This window comes from Symsagittifera roscoffensis, chromosome 9, assembly GCF_963678635.1.
Source record: "Symsagittifera roscoffensis chromosome 9, txSymRosc1.1, whole genome shotgun sequence".
Classification (NCBI taxonomy): Eukaryota; Metazoa; Xenacoelomorpha; order Acoela; family Convolutidae; genus Symsagittifera; species Symsagittifera roscoffensis.
The window spans coordinates 19,927,826-19,948,887 of NC_087070.1; the positions used below are offsets into that span (position 1 = coordinate 19,927,826).

The following is a 21,062-nucleotide window of genomic DNA, read 5'->3' on the forward strand; positions in this document are numbered from 1 at the left end:
TTGGAAAGCAAAAGTGTAAAGGTTTCGAAAAACGTGATCGACTTTTAGTTTTGAAAGTGGAATTTAATTTTCAGATTTCCCAGCGGAATAAAAAATTTACTTATTTGGTCCAGTTTTCAAATTGGGTTAATTTTATCAAAAAGTTTCAATCATAAATTGTTCTAGAAATAATTTTTTTGATATTCGAAAGTTGTGATTTTTTCAAAAAACAAGTCTGTTTTTTCCTTGCGTTCATTACTTTTTTCTAACTGACTTTTGGCTATGTTTTAAGAGAAAGGCAAACTTTACTATCAAACAACAGAAGTGTAAAGGTCACGAAAAACGTGATTAATTTCAGTTTCAAATTCTAGTTTTTAATTTTCTGATTCACTGCAGAATCGAAAAGTTACCACTTGATCCAATTTTCTCTAAATGGGATAACTTGAGAAAAAAGTGCCGGTCATGAACAATTCTTGAAATTCAAAGAGGTTCAACGTGATTTATTTTTCTGTTTTTACTTGATTCTGTGTTTAATTTTCCAAATTTTTTTGTTGTTTTTTTTGCTTGCAATCAGCAAGGTTATTGCAATCGGGTACTAATTTTTTTCCCCGTAAATATTTTTGTTCCCAGAATGGGCAAAGTTAGAAATAGTAATTTTGAGATACTACGAATTCAAAGTAAGTTCAATACGAATTCAAATTTCTTTGAGTCTCCACGCTTTGCCTGGAGGTACCGTACCGACTACGCGTGAATCAGTTCTTACTTAAGTTTATTGGTGTGTCTTAGGATCGATTTTTAGGATGTGTCTTAGGATCGTTTCCAATTAATTGGTGTATCTTTATTGGTGTGTCTTAGGATCGATTCAATTTAATGTATAGCGTATTGTTTTAATTTGTCGAATTTTTTTCGAAAAGAAAACTTCATGAAATTTGCAATATTTTTTTTGCAATGTTGACTTGGTTGTTTTGTTCACGGAGATATGTGGCGGTTGTCGCATGAGATTCAGTAGTGGGTTCTTTCTGGCTGAGATTTTCGACTAAAATAAAGAATTTTCTAGTTTTTACGGGCTTTTCGGTATTTTTATTGTTATCTTTCTTGGTATTTTTTGGGATTTTTTATAAGTTCTATAAGTTAACAGATTTTCTGCAAGTTCTGTACTTTGAATATTTTTCAAAACTTAAGCTTTCATTTTTTTTTTCATTTTGATTTCTTATGATTTTTAGCTAATTGTTCCTGTAACTCATGCATGTTGTTTGGGTTCAAGTTTTTAAGCAAAGTTTTGTCTACATCAACATTTTTTATTTATTAGTTATGAGAAAGAAATGAATGGAGTTTGTGTAACCCGAATCCTTTTCGACATGTTTTTTTTTTCGTTTGTATTGTATCGCAAGTGGTGCGAAACTCCGCTTCTCCTCTGTGTGAAAGTATACTTTTTGCAGCTCTCAACCTTTTTGTGGGGTGCTTACAGGGAACACAGAGGTCGCAGATATAGACCTGCATAGTTGGCCTCTATTTGAACTTTCAAAAAATTGTAGTTTCCGAGGCATGACAGTTTTTGTTGTTCAAAAAGTTCCGGTATTCTCAAGAAATTTTTTCTAAGATTGATACAAAATCTGATTGATGTTAGAACTTTAGATTTTTTAAAATATGAAAAGTGCAGTTATATGCTGTCGGTCTTTTTAGGGTCCTATTTCTCAAATGAAAATGAAATTATCTGTATTTCAGAAGTTATTACACTTGCGAAGCAAAGGTTATTAATAAAAACTTTCTTTTTTTTCAACCTAAGTCGCAAATAAATGTACTGCTATTAGTGCCACTTTTGAATTGGCAGACTGCGGTAGCAGTATAATATGATATGTGCTTTGACATTTGATAAGTAAAAAGTTAACACAGCTGATGCATTTTAATTCATCAAATGAACCGAAAAAGTTATGACTATGTCAGTACAAAGATAAAAATCAGTAGAATGATAAAAAGCTCGATTTCAGAATTTTTCCAACTTATTGTATCTCGCAATTTTTTTGAAATGCATAATTTATACATATTTTGGTTATATGCTTTCCAATTTATTACATGCAAAATTGTCTTTTTGTATCTGGTGCTACTTTTGCTGCATCGAATTGGCAATTTTTTTTTAGCATATGTAGCTGGGTTATTGGTGGCTATTTTTTTGGGAATTTTAACCGTCCGTGGCTGAGTGATTTTTGCGTGAGATTCAAATTTGCTAGTTGTCAGATTGGAATCGGATACGTAGCCGAGTTTTTGCTAATTATATTTTTTCTTTTTTCACTTGATAGAGCTGCTTTTTGGTCGTGTTCTTGCAAGTGTTTGCGAAGAGCAGCTTAGCTTCGCCTCTGTGTAAAAATATGACATTTTAGTTTTAAAAAAATTACTTAAACTTTGACTTTGTAAATTGTTCTTTTTACAAAACCCTGTTAGATGACCCCAGTAAGTTCATAAAAAGTGACAATTCATGAAACTCAAAGAGCCTTCTTATGTGATATATTTTTCTTCGAAACTGGAAAGTTATATTTTTCATATTTTAATCAGTTTTATTTTGTACTTGTTCTGTTACGCTTTTCCGACCGTCTGTTGTAAATGTTTCTTCTTCTTTTCTATACACTATAACAATGGAACAGCGATTTGACTGCGTTTTTCTGCTACTTTTTAATCCTTTTATGATTTTAATGATTTTTAGGTGCTGCTTTCGTGCTCGGTGCAGATGTGCTGGTAGAGAAAATAGGGATGAACTCACAGAGCCTGTACGAGACCATTTTCCAGGCAGAGACAGGTGCCATATCAGTGGAACAAGAACTGAATAATCCGGCCACTAGTTCGGATGCAACATTAGAACTAGCTGATAAAGCTCTTGCCGATGAACATGTCACACGTAATCTTCTTTTCATTTTTTATATGCAGCTAAAAATTTTGAAGCTAGTAGAAGAAGAAGAGTGTATTCCTCTAAACTTGCAAAACAAAAGCAAATCAATTATGCCTCAATATAATTCTATATAAATATACGCTTTTTACACTTTGCGAGCGTGGTGTATCATTATGACTATTTCTTCAACCTAACTTGGTTCATTTGGTGGCACTTTTGCTACAATCACGATCTGTAGCATTAGAAATTTCATAGCATCTGATAATCGTCTGTGGATGAGAGGGAAGGACGTGATACTCCAAATCTCGAGGTTGCATGTTCGAATCCGACGCATAACAAATGTTTTTACTAATTCGAGGCTTATTTCACTTTATAGAGCTTCTATTTTGCCGTTTTATCGTAAGTGTTTGCGAAGCACAGCTTCGCCTTTTAGTAAAAAATATATTCATCAATTATATCATCGAATTTATTGAATAGTTAGAGAGGATACAGGAAGGATAGTGAGAATAATCACAAGGAGCCCTGAGAGAACTGGATACGTTCTTCAGTTAACTGTATTTCGATTTAGTTTCCATAATATTATACAAAATAGCTAAATCAAGTTCTGGAAATCTGAACAAGATGCATGCCAAGGAACTCTCCCTAAAATGTTACTATCTCTGAGTCCTTTAAAAATAGAACGTTTCTTATATCATATTTTCATTCTGTATGCAGCAACAATTTTTGGGCCTTGTACCATGTACCATGGTATGTTATGCCGAAAATAATTTTATTTAAAAAATAAAACAAGTTTCAAAGGAAGTATTTTCAAAGATAAGAAAAATTTTATAATTCAGAGCAGTTAGTTTTCGCAAGACACTCGCAGTCCTTTTAGTAGCCCAATTTCATTGAATTACGAGTAAAATCAAACAATTTTTTCTCTTTCACTCAAGATCAATTGAAAGTTTTGAAAAATCTTTTGGAAATGTTTCATGAAAACGGATTCTAATAACTGTCAATGAACGAAGTGAGGACACTTATTTAGATCGCATGTTTTTTTCTCGTTTTGTTACCGGAAAGTCTTTACCCAAAGAAAGCTTGTGTTATAGTTTGAACTCCCTTTTTTTCTAACCTAAGTCGCAAATAATGTGTACATTTTAAAAGTGTTCGTTTTGATTAATATTAACACTGACTATTATATTACAAATTGCACTTAAGCTTCAAGTTATCATGGATCTGTAGCAAAGAGTTAGGGAAGGAGACCCGCAACAAAATAAGAGAGTTCGAATCTTTCGTATACTAGCTAAAATGCGTCCGCTCTATAAATTGAGGCATGTTAGTTGGTAAATTTTTTTCAAATTGACTGGTACTGATAATGCGGCATTATTGGCTTGCGTCACTTAGCAATTATTTAGACTCATTATTGGCGTGCGTCTTTGAAGAAATTTTTCTAGACTCAAAATTTTACTCATTCAGTTTTTCCCAGTTGCGTTATTGGTCATATTTTTGCTTGTGTGTGCGAAGTGCAACTTCGCCTTTTTGTATAAATTGTTCACTGTTCGACTTTTGAACACTTTAGTCTAAAAGAAAAGCAAATCACGCTCTCTGACGAATGTGAATGAATGACTTTCAGTTTCAAAGTGGATTTCAGTTTTTAGGTTTTGCTGAACAATAAAAAAGTAATCATGGGTACTGTTTATATTAAACTCGATCATAGAACGTTGAGGTTATATACATTTATTTTTTTGGTTTCCTTGAGTTAATTGGCACTTTTCAACTGTCTGTTGTCTATGTTATAGTGATTTAGGATTGATGAATCAGGTTATTATTTAATGAAAGCAAAAAAAACTTATATGAGTTTTTAAATGTTCTGATCTTTCATGTATCATCTATTAAAGAGTTTTTTTGTTTCTAGAGTCTAAACAAGGGAAAGAGTCGCCCCTTAAGAGCTCAAATGGTGCCTCTTTTGGGCCAAAACCATCCAACGTAGACGTTGAAGACAACAAGGAAGGCATCTTGACAGATGACATGAACGTATGTGATAAAACGCTTCTATGCTTCAATAAATTTTACAGACAGAAGAGCTGGCACAGAATGTTGCTGCTGGTTATTGCCATTACAGTCCACAATATTCCAGAAGGTCTAGCAGTAGGAGTTGCATTTGGGGCTGTCGGAAAAAGTGACTCTGCGACGTTCAGCAGTGCCAAGTCTCTTGCTCTCGGGATTGGAATCCAGAATTTCCCAGAAGGTACTTTACTACAGGTGTTTGCACTCACAGAAAGCAATTTTATATTGTGAAGGCATCTTTTTAAGTGTCAATTAACCTAGTGAAGACACTTAAGTAGGTCGTTCTTCAGGAGAAAAATCTTAAAAATTGCTCAAGATCGATTTTTCGCGTTTTGACTCTTGGTTTGTTTCTAATTTCACGTCATTTTTTTGCTGAAAGGAAGGTCAACTACACTATTGGAAAGCAAAAGTGTAAAGGTTTCGAAAAACGTGATCGACTTTTAGTTTTGAAAGTGGAATTTAATTTTCAGATTTCCCAGCGGAATAAAAAATTTACTTATTTGGTCCAGTTTTCAAATTGGGTTAATTTTATCAAAAAGTTTCAATCATAAATTGTTCTAGAAATAATTTTTTTGATATTCGAAAGTTGTGATTTTTTCAAAAAACAAGTCTGTTTTTTCCTTGCGTTCATTACTTTTTTCTAACTGACTTTTGGCTATGTTTTAAGAGAAAGGCAAACTTTACTATCAAACAACAGAAGTGTAAAGGTCACGAAAAACGTGATTAATTTCAGTTTCAAATTCTAGTTTTTAATTTTCTGATTCACTGCGGAATCGAAAAGTTACCACTTGATCCAATTTTCTCTAAATGGGATAACTTGAGAAAAAAGTGCCGGTCATGAACAATTCTTGAAATTCAAAGAGGTTCAACGTGATTTATTTTTCTGTTTTTACTTGATTCTGTGTTTAATTTTCCAAATTTTTTTGTTGTTTTTTTTTGCTTGCAATCAGCAAGGTTATTGCAATCGGGTACTAATTTTTTTTCCCGTAAATATTTTTGTTCCCAGAATGGGCAAAGTTAGAAATAGTAATTTTGAGATACTACGAATTCAAAGTAAGTTCAATACGAATTCAAATTTCTTTGAGTCTCCACGCTTTGCCTGGAGGTACCGTACCGACTACGCGTGAATCAGTTCTTACTTAAGTTTATTGGTGTGTCTTAGGATCGATTTTTAGGATGTGTCTTAGGATCGTTTCCAATTAATTGGTGTGTCTTTTTTGGTGTGTCTTAGGATCGATTCAATTTAATGTATAGCGTATTGTTTTAATTTGTCGAATTTTTTTCGAAAAGAAAACTTCATGAAATTTGCAATATTTTTTTTGCAATGTTGACTTGGTTGTTTTGTTCACGGAGATATGTGGCGGTTGTCGCATGAGATTCAGTAGTGGGTTCTTTCTGGCTGAGATTTTCGACTAAAATAAAGAATTTTCTAGTTTTTACGGGCTTTTCGGTATTTTTATTGTTATCTTTCTTGGTATTTTTTGGGATTTTTTATAAGTTCTATAAGTTAACAGATTTTCTGCAAGTTCTGTACTTTGAATATTTTTCAAAACTTAAGCTTTCATTTTTTTTTTCATTTTGATTTCTTATGATTTTTAGCTAATTGTTCCTGTAACTCATGCATGTTGTTTGGGTGCAAGTTTTTAAGCAAAGTTTTGTCTACATCAACATTTTTTATTTATTAGTTATGAGAAAGAAATGAATGGAGTTTGTGTAACCCGAATCCTTCTTGTATTTGAGGTAATTGGATTTTAAATTTAATTAGTTAAGTTAATTTAATTCAATTAAGGTTTTCCATTGTTTTTGAGACACATTATCGTTTTTTTTTTGGGATTTTATTGCGTATCGCAAGTGGCGCGAAGCTCAGCTTCGCCTCTGTGTTAAATTTTTGCATGTGTTTGCGAAGTGTAACTTACGCTCTTTAAATCTATTTCGGATATAAGTTGTTCATTACTACATCTCAATTTTAAGTCTGGCTTGAAGTTCTAATACAATTAAAAGCTCGCAACTACTTATAAACTTTAAGGTGCAGCCCCTTATTTTTCTTTTATACACATTTGTTTTATACACATTTGTTATATATAAATTTTGTTTTATCATTCGGGTTGTCGCTCATTGCGAGTTCTAAGTCAGAACTCGACCGGAACGAAAACTCTGAAAGTACCGTAGTGAGATAAGAATGTAATGGTAAGCCACCATGTTGAAGGTCTTGCCGTCAGTCTACCTCTGCGTGGTCTGGGAATGCCCGCGTGGAAGGCATTCATGTGGGGCCAGTTCAGTGGGATGGTTGAACCTATCTTCGGCATGTTGGGATGCTGGGCCGTCTCAGTGGCAGAACCAGTATTGCCATACGCTCTGGCATTCGCTGCTGGAGCCATGATTTGGGTTGTCATGGACGACATTATGCCAGAGGCGCATTCGAGTGGAAATGGAAAAATAGCGTCGATCGGATCCATTGTCGGATTCATTGTCATGATGTCTTTGGATGTGGCTCTGGGATAGCGTTTGAACGACTTCATCTGTCACTTATTATCAACCTTTGGAAGGTTGAGTAAACATTGAAATGATTATCAAACGGTGAACTGTTGACCTGACAATATAGTTAATGACAAGTACTTCATATCGACGCCATTCACGGGCATTGTTCATTTTGCACCCTAGGTGACTTGAAAATTGGGGTTCTTAAAAGTATAAAAGAGAGAGTGTGGTAATTTGGAATCATTTAGGGCCTTAAAGTGTATTTTATTTTATTTCTTATTTTGTCCTTTTTACTCCTTGTAAATATATACAAAGAAATTCAAATGACTTAACTCACATTTTTAACAGTGAAGCAGCAATAGAAAAGTTTTAATATCTTCTCAAATAAGCCTCTGATCTCTTATTAAAAGTAAAAGCTTTTAGGTATCTCACTTACAAATCTCTAATATGATATTGCACCCGGCATCATCGGATGTTTCTTAGGAACGCTGGAAGAGAAAATTTCCAACTGGAATTTTCAGCTCAAGACCAACGCTGTTAGTATACTGAAACATGACTGCCTTAATTTGGGCAAGTATAAATTCCGACCTTTTAACATGTCGGAAATAGGTTTTTATGTGGGGTTATGAGGCACCTTCTTTTTTAAAATAAGATTACAAAAAGATTATCCGAGCGCTCACAAAATGTTAAAATCTAAAAATTTAAAATGTGTCTTCGTTTAGTTTGACATGGTTTGACTTAAGTAATGTAAAAACAAAAAGAGTTAAGTTAACTATTTATGTTGTAAAAGTCGACAAAGAGTTCGATTCAGTTTTTCGCGACTCTTAGACATTATTTTGGGTTCAATATCACGGCTACTACTGGACCTATGAGCTTTCTTTGACATACCTAAATTTTGGTGAAAACCACTGTTTCTTCCAGTATTTAGCGAGGTAAATTAGCGGAAGTTTCGAAAAACTGAAATTGGCTTCAAATGGCTTCATTGATTGGCTTCATTGATTCCCTTGTATTGAATTCATTTCATCTATGTCGCATTTCATATTGGTAAAACTTTTTAAGAAGAATGAACGTAGTGAAGACTCTTTATAGGTCTTGCTGATTTTTTTTTCAGGAGAAGTCTTTAATAACTATAGATGTGCATTCATACATATTGATGCATTTATGAATGCACTTAGGTATATATGCATTTTTTGAATTCAATTGAAATTCATCTGCTGAAAGTGACGTAAATAGCACTCTCAAAATACAAACGTGGAAATGGCGCAAAAAAACGTGAACGATTTTAAGTTTCGAAAATGGAATTTAATTTTTAGATTTCCAGCGGAATAGAAACTTTACCTGTTGATCCAATTTTCTGAAGTTGGGTTAGTTATTTATTTTTTCTTGGAAATTCGAAAGTTGAGATATTTTTCAAGAAAGTCAATGTTTTCCTGAGGAGGGGCGTATCTACAATTTTCTTGAGAGGGGTGGGGGATGTTAAGTAAATTAACTTATCGAAAGTTTGGTCGGTAGTTTACTTTTTGTAGGTTGCGCTCCAACCGTAAAATTATTATATCATTGCACCTTCTGAAAAAATTTAGGGTCGGTCGGTCGAAAATGGGTGTCGTAGAAAAATATCAGAGGGTGTCGATTTCCCCTGTGGGTTCCACCCTGTAAATCCGCTCCTGTCTAGAAGAAAAACGTTGACACCTAAATTTGGCTGTATTAAAGATCAATGGCACAAAAGGGGTATTAATTGTTCCGACAACTAAAAGTGAGAGGAACTTTGTCTTCGGGTTTGTCTTCTCTTTTTTTCCACGCAAAACCAGGTAGCACAAACACTCATCACAATAGATCCAGTTATATTTATCAAACCCCTTATAGTCATAAATCGAACGACAACAAAATTCTAAACAGTTTTCGAATTCTCGAGAAAAACCGGTTTTAATTTGCTTTTAGTCTAATTTCGAGAGTAAAGCGAGTGAGTAGAGAGCGTAAAACATATTTTAAGCTAAAAAAAATAAAATTTCAGCCTAAATGGCCAATTTTTGAAGCTTATTTACCTCTTACCCAGTGAGTAGGAAAAAAATGAAACACTGCAAAAGTTTATTATTTGATTTGGTCACGGATTGCAACAAACAATTATAGTTTGCTGAAGCCAGTTAAAATGATTAGTGGGCAATTTTGTTTTTTTTCTTACATGCAGAAAAACAGAACTGTGCTTGGAACTTTCTGCGTTACTGGCAATTTTTTAGCACAGGAACTGTTTATCTGCTTTTTTTCCGCTGAGGATTTTTTTTCTGTTTCGACGGCTTAATTGAGAATGAACTTGGATTATGAGTTATTTGAATCGGAACCAGAAATTGCTAATAATCTTCGTAAGAGATCAAAACATGAGACATCCGTGATATGAGCTGCAATGAAAAATTTGGAAAAAAATTCCCCGAGCAAAAAAAAACGGTTTGAAAATTTAGCTTTTAGATTTATTTGACTCGAAAATTTATGATTTGGAAATTGATTGATTGGCGCGCCTTTAAAACTCCATCAAGCCGATAGGTCTTAAGGCCGTTTAGTGAAATTTGGGAGCTCAAGCCGATAGTTTTTACTAAATGTCTCACAATTTCATTTTTTTGATATACATTTAGCTTATTATATCAATTTCATGGACTTTCCGTATTATCCATTGTTTTTTGTATCAAATTTGAGCGTTTCGTGAATGTTCAACACTTTTGAAAAACAAAATTTTGTTAAAGAGCTTTTTCTGTATAACTTCACCATTGAAAAGTGGCTGTTACAAACAACGTTTTTTACCTGCTAAATCTTACCTGCTTCAATTATTACAATTTAACTAAATTATATTTGATTTTTTTTCTCGTTTTGAAGCGCAAGACAAGTTTTGAAGAGCATTTGGCCCGAAGCTCCTTCAGCTTGATGCCTTGTGGGCTTGTTATCATACACCTGTCTTTTAGTAATGTATTTTATGCTCAATATGTTTTCGTTGGCATTTTTTGAAAAGTTTTAGACAAACCTTATCTGATTTACAATGCAACCGGAGCTTGTGTTTTTTTACAAGTTGATTTTTGTCCGATGTATTTCGCGAGTTTCATTGAAAAATTGTTTACCTTAATATGGTTGTAGCTTGTCTTAAATTCGCTTAATTAAAGAGCCATCATTGCTACCTTGCATAGATTTTACAGTAGTCTAGTGTATAATGTGTTTGACTAGGAAGCGGCAGATTTTTAGGTTGAACCACCAGTTTGCTAATTTTAGTTTGACAGCTGTTTATTGTATTTTTTTTCTTTAAAAAATTCTCGAACCGTTTTTTTTGTCTTAGTTCAGCTTCGTGTCTGTGATCAACCTTTTTTGTCTACTTTTCATGCAGCTTTCTATTTCTCCTCAATTACTTGCTATATAAAATTTATTTGGCTTCAACCTTCAGGCTGGAAATTTTTTGCTGTTTTTTTGAGTTTTTTGTTGTGGATAATAATGTTGATACACGTTTTTGTTTGAGAGTTATCATGCGCGTGGGTTTGCTGAAACGTAGCCATGTTTTGGCCTTGCCTGCACGAAAGTATCTTGCGACTGCAACAGCCTCTGCTAAAATAGCGTCAAATGGAGCGATGAGTTTGCCGACTGGTTTCAAAGTCGAAAGCGTGAAGGAAGTTCCTGAGTATGATATGACTCTCTATTCGATTGAACATGAGCGAACAGGTGCAAAGTTTTTCCATTTCAATCGAGATGACAAAAATTCAGCCTTTTGTGTGCAATTCAGAACTGTTCCTAATGACAGTACAGGAGTTGCTCATATTTTGGAACACCTGGTTCTTTTCGGATCCAAAAATTTGATATTCGAAAGTCTTTGGTTTCGAAAAACGTGATCGACTTTTAGTTTTGAAAGTGGAATTTAATTTTCAGATTTCCCAGCGGAATAAAAAATTTACTTATTTGGTCCAGTTTTCAAATTGGGTTAATTTTATCAAAAAGTTTCAATCATAAATTGTTCTAGAAATAATTTTTTTGATATTCGAAAGTTGTGATTTTTTCAAAAAACAAGTCTGTTTTTTCCTTGCGTTCATTACTTTTTTCTAACTGACTTTTGGCTATGTTTTAAGAGAAAGGCAAACTTTACTATCAAACAACAGAAGTGTAAAGGTCACGAAAAACGTGATTAATTTCAGTTTCAAATTCTAGTTTTTAATTTTCTGATTCACTGCGGAATCGAAAAGTTACCACTTGATCCAATTTTCTCTAAATGGGATAACTTGAGAAAAAAGTGCCGGTCATGAACAATTCTTGAAATTCAAAGAGGTTCAACGTGATTTATTTTTCTGTTTTTACTTGATTCTGTGTTTAATTTTCTAAATTTTTTTGTTGTTTTTTTTGCTTGCAATCAGCAAGGTTATTGCAATCGGGTACTAATTTTTTTTCCCGTAAATATTTTTGTTCCCAGAATGGGCAAAGTTAGAAATAGTAATTTTGAGATACTACGAATTCAAAGTAAGTTCAATACGAATTCAAATTTCTTTGAGTCTCCACGCTTTGCCTGGAGGTACCGTACCGACTACGCGTGAATCAGTTCTTACTTAAGTTTATTGGTGTGTCTTAGGATCGATTTTTAGGATGTGTCTTAGGATCGTTTCCAATTAATTGGTGTGTCTTTATTGGTGTGTCTTAGGATCGATTCAATTTAATGTATAGCGTATTGTTTTAATTTGTCGAATTTTTTTCGAAAAGAAAACTTCATGAAATTTGCAATATTTTTTTTGCAATGTTGACTTGGTTGTTTTGTTCACGGAGATATGTGGCGGTTGTCGCATGAGATTCAGTAGTGGGTTCTTTCTGGCTGAGATTTTCGACTAAAATAAAGAATTTTCTAGTTTTTACGGGCTTTTCGGTATTTTTATTGTTATCTTTCTTGGTATTTTTTGGGATTTTTTATAAGTTCTATAAGTTAACAGATTTTCTGCAAGTTCTGTACTTTGAATATTTTTCAAAACTTAAGCTTTCATTTTTTTTTCATTTTGATTTCTTATGATTTTTAGCTAATTGTTCCTGTAACTCATGCATGTTGTTTGGGTGCAAGTTTTTAAGCAAAGTTTTGTCTACATCAACATTTTTTATTTATTAGTTATGAGAAAGAAATGAATGGAGTTTGTGTAACCCGAATCCTTCTTGTATTTGAGGTAATTGGATTTTAAAATTAATTAGTTAAGTTAATTTAATTCAATTAAGGTTTTCCATTGTTTTTGAGACACATTATCGTTTTTTTTGGGATTTTATTGCGTATCGCAAGTGGCGAGAAGCTCAGCTTCGCCTCTGTGTTAAATTTTTGCATGTGTTTGCGAAGTGTAACTTACGCTCTTTAAATCTATTTCGGGTATAAGTTGTTCATTACTACATCTCAATTTTAAGTCTGGCTTGAAGTTCTAATACAATCAAAAGCTCGCAACTACTTATAAACTTTAAGGTGCAGCCCCTTATTTTTCTTTTATACACATTTGTTTTATACACATTTGTTATATATAAATTTTGTTTTATCATTCGGGTTGTCGCTCATTGCGAGTTCTAAGTCAGAACTCGACCGGAACGAAAACTCTGAAAGTACCGTAGTGAGATAAGAATGTAATGGTAAGCCACCATGTTGAAGGTCTTGCCGTCAGTCTACCTCTGCGTGGTCTGGGAATGCCCGCGTGGAAGGCATTCATGTGGGGCCAGTTCAGTGGGATGGTTGAACCTATCTTCGGCATGTTGGGATGCTGGGCCGTCTCAGTGGCAGAACCAGTATTGCCATACGCTCTGGCATTCGCTGCTGGAGCCATGATTTGGGTTGTCATGGACGACATTATGCCAGAGGCGCATTCGAGTGGAAATGGAAAAATAGCGTCGATCGGATCCATTGTCGGATTCATTGTCATGATGTCTTTGGATGTGGCTCTGGGATAGAGTTTGAACGACTTCATCTGTCACTTATTATCAACCTTTGGAAGGTTGAGTAAACATTGAAATGATTATCAAACGGTGAACTGTTGACCTGACAATATAGTTAATGACAAGTACTTCATATCGACGCCATTCACGGGCATTGTTCATTTTGCACCCTAGGTGACTTGAAAATTGGGGTTCTTAAAAGTATAAAAGAGAGAGTGTGGTAATTTGGAATCATTTAGGGCCTTAAAGTGTATTTTATTTTATTTCTTATTTTGTCCTTTTTACTCCTTGTAAATATATACAAAGAAATTCAAATGACTTAACTCACATTTTTAACAGTGAAGCAGCAATAGAAAAGTTTTAATATCTTCTCAAATAAGCCTCTGATCTCTTATTAAAAGTAAAAGCTTTTAGGTATCTCACTTACAAATCTCTAATATGATATTGCACCCGGCATCATCGGATGTTTCTTAGGAACGCTGGAAGAGAAAATTTCCAACTGGAATTTTCAGCTCAAGACCAACGCTGTTAGTATACTGAAACATGACTGCCTTAATTTGGGCAAGTATAAATTCCGACCTTTTAACATGTCGGAAATAGGTTTTTATGTGGGGTTATGAGGCACCTTCTTTTTTAAAATAAGATTACAAAAAGATTATCCGAGCGCTCACAAAATGTTAAAATCTAAAAATTTAAAATGTGTCTTCGTTTAGTTTGACATGGTTTGACTTAAGTAATGTAAAAACAAAAAGAGTTAAGTTAACTATTTATGTTGTAAAAGTCGACAAAGAGTTCGATTCAGTTTTTCGCGACTCTTAGACATTATTTTGGGTTCAATATCACGGCTACTACTGGACCTATGAGCTTTCTTTGACATACCTAAATTTTGGTGAAAACCACTGTTTCTTCCAGTATTTAGCGAGGTAAATTAGCGGAAGTTTCGAAAAACTGAAATTGGCTTCAAATGGCTTCATTGATTGGCTTCATTGATTCCCTTGTATTGAATTCATTTCATCTATGTCGCATTTCATATTGGTAAAACTTTTTAAGAAGAATGAACGTAGTGAAGACTCTTTATAGGTCTTGCTGATTTTTTTTTCAGGAGAAGTCTTTAATAACTATAGATGTGCATTCATACATATTGATGCATTTATGAATGCACTTAGGTATATATGCATTTTTTGAATTCAATTGAAATTCATCTGCTGAAAGTGACGTAAATAGCACTCTCAAAATACAAACGTGGAAATGGCGCAAAAAAACGTGAACGATTTTAAGTTTCGAAAGTGGAATTTAATTTTTAGATTTCCAGCGGAATAGAAACTTTACCTGTTGATCCAATTTTCTGAAGTTGGGTTAGTTATTTATTTTTTCTTGGAAATTCGAAAGTTGAGATATTTTTCAAGAAAGTCAATGTTTTCCTGAGGAGGGGCGTATCTACAATTTTCTTGAGAGGGGTGGGGGATGTTAAGTAAATTAACTTATCGAAAGTTTGGTCGGTAGTTTACTTTTTGTAGGTTGCGCTCCAACCGTAAAATTATTATATCATTGCACCTTCTGAAAAAATTTAGGGTCGGTCGGTCGAAAATGGGTGTCGTAGAAAAATATCAGAGGGTGTCGATTTCCCCTGTGGGTTCCACCCTGTAAATCCGCTCCTGTCTAGAAGAAAAACGTTGACACCTAAATTTGGCTGTATTAAAGATCAATGGCACAAAAGGGGTATTAATTGTTCCGACAACTAAAAGTGAGAGGAACTTTGTCTTCGGGTTTGTCTTCTCTTTTTTTCCACGCAAAACCAGGTAGCACAAACACTCATCACAATAGATCCAGTTATATTTATCAAACCCCTTATAGTCATAAATCGAACGACAACAAAATTCTAAACAGTTTTCGAATTCTCGAGAAAAACCGGTTTTAATTTGCTTTTAGTCTAATTTCGAGAGTAAAGCGAGTGAGTAGAGAGCGTAAAACATATTTTAAGCTAAAAAAAATAAAATTTCAGCCTAAATGGCCAATTTTTGAAGCTTATTTACCTCTTACCCAGTGAGTAGGAAAAAAATGAAACACTGCAAAAGTTTATTATTTGATTTGGTCACGGATTGCAACAAACAATTATAGTTTGCTGAAGCCAGTTAAAAAGATTAGTGGGCAATTTTGTTTTTTTTCTTACATGCAGAAAAACAGAACTGTGCTTGGAACTTTCTGCGTTACTGGAAATTTTTTAGCACAGGAACTGTTTATCTGCTTTTTTTCCGCTGAGGATTTTTTTTCTGTTTCGACGGCTTAATTGAGAATGAACTTGGATTATGAGTTATTTGAATCGGAACCAGAAATTGCTAATAATCTTCGTAAGAGATCAAAACATGAGACATCCGTGATATGAGCTGCAATGAAAAATTTGGAAAAAAATTCCCCGAGCAAAAAAAAACGGTTTGAAAATTTAGCTTTTAGATTTATTTGACTCGAAAATTTATGATTTGGAAATTGATTGATTGGCGCGCCTTTAAAACTCCATCAAGCCGATAGGTCTTAAGGCCGTTTAGTGAAATTTGGGAGCTCAAGCCGATAGTTTTTACTAAATGTCTCACAATTTCATTTTTTTGATATACATTTAGCTTATTATATCAATTTCATGGACTTTCCGTATTATCCATTGTTTTTTGTATCAAATTTGAGCGTTTCGTGAATGTTCAACACTTTTGAAAAACAAAATTTTGTTAAAGAGCTTTTTCTGTATAACTTCACCATTGAAAAGTGGCTGTTACAAACAACGTTTTTTACCTGCTAAATCTTACCTGCTTCAATTATTACAATTTAACTAAATTATATTTGATTTTTTTTCTCGTTTTGAAGCGCAAGACAAGTTTTGAAGAGAATTTGGCCCGAAGCTCCTTCAGCTTGATGCCTTGTGGGCTTGTTATCATACACCTGTCTTTTAGTAATGTATTTTATGCTCAATATGTTTTCGTTGGCATTTTTTGAAAAGTTTTAGACAAACCTTATCTGATTTACAATGCAACCGGAGCTTGTGTTTTTTTACAAGTTGATTTTTGTCCGATGTATTTCGCGAGTTTCATTGAAAAATTGTTTACCTTAATATGGTTGTAGCTTGTCTTAAATTCGCTTAATTAAAGAGCCATCATTGCTACCTTGCATAGATTTTACAGTAGTCTAGTGTATAATGTGTTTGACTAGGAAGCGGCAGATTTTTAGGTTGAACCACCAGTTTGCTAATTTTAGTTTGACAGCTGTTTATTGTATTTTTTTTCTTTAAAAAATTCTCGAACCGTTTTTTTTGTCTTAGTTCAGCTTCGTGTCTGTGATCAACCTTTTTTGTCTACTTTTCATGCAGCTTTCTATTTCTCCTCAATTACTTGCTATATAAAATTTATTTGGCTTCAACCTTCAGGCTGGAAATTTTTTGCTGTTTTTTTGAGTTTTTTGTTGTGGATAATAATGTTGATACACGTTTTTGTTTGAGAGTTATCATGCGCGTGGGTTTGCTGAAACGTAGCCATGTTTTGGCCTTGCCTGCACGAAAGTATCTTGTGACTGCAACAGCCTCTGCTAAAATAGCGTCAAATGGAGCGATGAGTTTGCCGACTGGTTTCAAAGTCGAAAGCGTGAAGGAAGTTCCTGAGTATGATATGACTCTCTATTCGATTGAACATGAGCGAACAGGTGCAAAGTTTTTCCATTTCAATCGAGATGACAAAAATTCAGCCTTTTGTGTGCAATTCAGAACTGTTCCTAATGACAGTACAGGAGTTGCTCATATTTTGGAACACCTGGTTCTTTGCGGATCCAAAAATTTCCCCTGCCCGGAACCTTTTTTCAAAATGTTAACACGATCTATGGCCACGTTTCTAAATGCTATGACGGGACCTGACTTGACCATGTACCCATTCTCGACTCAAAATCAGAAAGATTTCGAAAACTTGCTGAGAATTTACCTGGACGCGGCTTTCTTCCCAAATTTGGAATATCTGGATTTCAGACAGGAAGGTTGGAGACTTGATACTAAAAAGAGTGCCGATGAAAACACATCAGCAGTTGCATATAGGGAGAAAGGTAGTGAAAACATTGAGTTTGCAGGTGTTGTTTTTAACGAAATGAAAGGTGCTATGAGTCAGTTGCCTTCAATGGTCGATCATTTGGTTAGAAGCAATTTGCTACCTTCGAATACTTATTCTAATAATTTCGGAGGTGAGCCGTTGAGTATTATAAACTTGACTCATGATCAATTGAAAAATTTTCACGCCACGTATTACCATCCTTCTAATGCTAAATTTGTACTCTACGGAGATTTTCCAATAGAGCGATGGCTGAAGTTAATCGATGAACTAGTTTTGACAAACTTTGACAAGTTGGAAATTGATTCACAAATTCAGTCCGAATCGAAATGGACTGCAGCAAAAACTAAAGTAGAATACTTTCAGCAGCCTCAATTTGACAAGAACAAGCCACAGGAAGTCGAAATTGCGAAACGACAGTCGGTAGTTACAAGCGCGTTTTTGATTGGCGATATAAACGAGCCTTATAATGTGTATTGCTGGAATATATTGAGCTACTTATTAACATCAGGACCTGCTTCGCCGTTTCACAAATCGTTGATTCAATCAGGGTTGGGAGCTAATTTTTCACCCGTCACTGGTTTCGAATCAGATGTTAAAGATTGCTACTTTTCGATCGGGGCTCAGAATGTCGATAACGAAAACCCAGATGCGATTGTTCAAGCTATAGATGCAACTATTGACAAAATTATAGAAGAAGGGTTCGACCAACAGAGAATTGATTCAGTGCTTCATTTGATAGAACTGGACTTGAAACATCAGTCATCAAATTTTGGCCTTAAACTGCTGATGGGCTCGGCTTCAAAACTAAACCACGATTGTGATTTACAAGAGTTCTATTCTCTTTCCCAAATATTCGATAGGTTAAGGTATGATTTGAAAAATGATCCAAATTTTCTTCAAGAAATGGTCAAAAACAGTCTCAAAAATAATCCTCATAGATTAAACTTGGTTATGAAACCAAAAGAGGAGTTTTTTGCTGGTCTTCAAACGAAAGAAGATTTGGCTCTAAATGAAAGGTTGTATAAATTGGACCAGGCAGGTAAGAACCAGATCTTGTCTGAAAGTGTAGCTTTGCTTGAAAAACAAACACTAATACCTGATGCGAGTAGTTTGCCCAAACTGTTGATATCGGATTTGGAGACCAAAATCGAAACGTATCCTTCTGAAATTGTGGAAAAGGATAATCTACCCTCAACCCAAGTAAACGTCCAGCCAACTAATGGAATATGTTACTTCAAATCAGTTTTCTCGACTGAGAAATTAACCGCAGAAGAAAGACGGTTTTTACCGATGTTTTGCTCGGTTTTGACTAAATTAGGAGCTGAAAACCTGAATTTCGAGCAGTTAAGAAGCGAAATAGATCTTTGTTCTGGTGGGTTCTCAGTAACAACTAGTGTTACACCTCATCCGAAGGATTTGAAATACTTTGAAGAATCCATTGTTATATCGTCCCATGCGTTGCTGAGAAATGTAGACAAAATGTTTGCGTTATGGAATCGTATCTTGACCGCACCTGATTTTGAAGCTACCGAGTACCTGAAGGTTATACTGAAACAAAGATATGAGATGCTACAAATGTCTATGGAACAATCGGGTCATAGATATGCCATGCGAAGCTCAGCTGCGACCTTAAATGCAGTATGCGCTTACGATGAAATTTACTCGGGTATGAGTCAAATTGCGCTATCACGACAAGTAGCTCTCAACATGGAAATTGAGAAGTACGTGTCACTTTTCAAAAGTATTCTCGAAAAAGTTTTCACGAAAGAAAATGCACGATGCGCGTTGAATCTGCCGGAAAGTAGTCAAAGTGAATGCTTGAATGCACTTGGCTCGCTTTTCTCGAATTTGAACTCGGTGTCAGAGGTTCGATCTACAGCCTCTCCGTTTTGGATTCCAGCTCCAGAGATTCCTGAAATAGTTCAAAAACGAGAAAGGCTTGTGAAATATTTGTTTCCATTTCAAGTTTCATACGCAGGTCGAAGTTTGGCTGGCGTCCCGTATGGGCATTCGCATTTTGCGCCGTTGGAAGTTTTGTCTAAACTTCTTTCCTGGAATTATCTTCACAAAGAGATTCGAGAAAAGGGCGGAGCTTACGGAGGCGGGGCTTCCAACAACAGTTCGGGAGCCTTTACTTTCTTTTCATACAGGGACCCCACGCCCTATTTGTCCCAAAGAACTTTCCAAAGATCACTCGACTGGCTGCAAAGTGCAAGTGTGGATCAAGAAATGATTGATGGGGCTAAATTGACCGTTTTCCAATCAGTTGATTCACCCGTGGCTCCAGGTAGCAGAAATTTGTCGAACTTTTTTAGCGGCATAACTGAAGAAATGCGGCAGGAAAGACGTGACAGACTTTTTGCATGTACGAAGCTAGATGTAATGGAAGTTGCAGAGACTTATTTGTCTGAAAGAAATCTGAAGATGTCCGGAGGAACTGTAATTGGTCCCAAAAATGAAGACTCAAATAAACTAGACTGGCCTGTAGTCACTGAATGATCAATAAAAATGTATAAATTTGCTGACATATTTGCTAATTAATTAACTATTTTGCACGTCTTTTTCTTTCGAACTACGTACAGTGCTGCTTTAAATTATCCGGACAAAATTAACAACATTAGAAACTTTGAACGCGTTATTCACTATTTGGATTGAAGAAAATTTGAACAGAATTGAATTTGCTTAGTATTGAAACATAATTATGATGGTAAAATGTATTTCGTGAAGATCGGAACCCAAAAATGAGTAATTTGGCGTTTTTGTAAATTAATCAAAAATTACGCTAAAAGGAGGCTCTTACACAGTCCAAATAAGTTCTCCACAAATTTGCGCTAAACCTTTTAAGTTTGTTTCTAAGCTAAGACATTGAGTTTTTATAGCATAAATAACATTTTCAGGCTATCAAGCAAAAATATATTCTCTTATACGCATTTTCGAGATTTTGCGCTTCTTGTTGGTCTGTGTAGTAGGCGCCGTTTAATAAAAAATCCCGCATTAATTTACTTGGTAATTTCAGCGTAATTTTTATCAACCTTCAAAAAAGCAAATGACATTTTTGGGTCAAATTTGGGTTTCGACATTCGTGAAACAAATTGCATTATAATTATTTTGGTAAATTTCTAAGCAACTTTTGTTCACTATCTTTCTGTCTAATCTTCACTCAGTTTGACAAAAACGCGTTAAAATTTTAATTTTAACTCGTTTTTCTGGATCATTTAAATGAGCTCTGTAGTGGCACGGAATTTTTCAACCAAGCAAAATAAGGTACTCCAAAATTTTTTTCCAAAATTCAAATGTCGCGTCGTTATCGATCTATCATAATTTTTTCCCATAACAATTTTTCTTGCGCATTTTAAACTTGCTTTATTATTGAGTCTCAACAACTTTCGGGTTCCTGCGCTTTTGGCTTAGAGTTAACGCTGTCGCCATTGCACACTAGGGTCTTGGGCTCGAGTCCTGGCTGACTTTTTTCAATATGTATGCACTTGCAAGTTTATTTTCCGTTAAAAATTGAATCGTCGGGGTTTATTTGTTTGCCGCAGAAATTGTTTCTGCTTAGTTGTCACATCACGGTTTTTTGTGATGGTAGGAATTATATGGTAATTGCAAGTGTTGCTCATTGTTAATTCAAATTTGAAACTTGAAAAGTTTTTTTTATCAAAGCATTTCTTTCGGCTTAGATTGTGTCTTCTCAA

General features: G+C 34.7%; 3 protein-coding genes across 3 annotated transcripts; all 3 read left to right on the forward strand.

Annotated features, from left to right (window-relative positions):
* Positions 1-610: 610 nt before the first annotated feature.
* LOC134854749 (zinc transporter ZIP11-like) lies at positions 611-7,722 on the forward strand. The gene is made up of 4 exons (XM_063871107.1): positions 611-656; positions 2,678-2,869; positions 4,755-5,087; positions 7,113-7,722. The coding sequence occupies exons 1-4, from the start codon at positions 611-613 to the stop codon at positions 7,406-7,408; spliced, it is 867 nt and encodes a 288-aa protein (XP_063727177.1). The 3' UTR covers positions 7,409-7,722.
* Positions 7,723-12,988: 5,266 nt separating this feature from the next.
* On the forward strand, positions 12,989-13,306 carry LOC134854750 (zinc transporter ZIP11-like). Its single transcript, XM_063871108.1, has one exon. The coding sequence runs from the start codon at positions 12,989-12,991 to the stop codon at positions 13,304-13,306; it is 318 nt and encodes a 105-aa protein (XP_063727178.1).
* A 3,470-nt stretch (positions 13,307-16,776) lies between these two features.
* On the forward strand, positions 16,777-19,926 carry LOC134854403 (presequence protease, mitochondrial-like). The gene has a single exon (XM_063870639.1). The coding sequence runs from the start codon at positions 16,780-16,782 to the stop codon at positions 19,864-19,866; it is 3,087 nt and encodes a 1,028-aa protein (XP_063726709.1). The 5' UTR covers positions 16,777-16,779; the 3' UTR covers positions 19,867-19,926.
* The last annotated feature ends 1,136 nt before the right edge of the window (positions 19,927-21,062 follow it).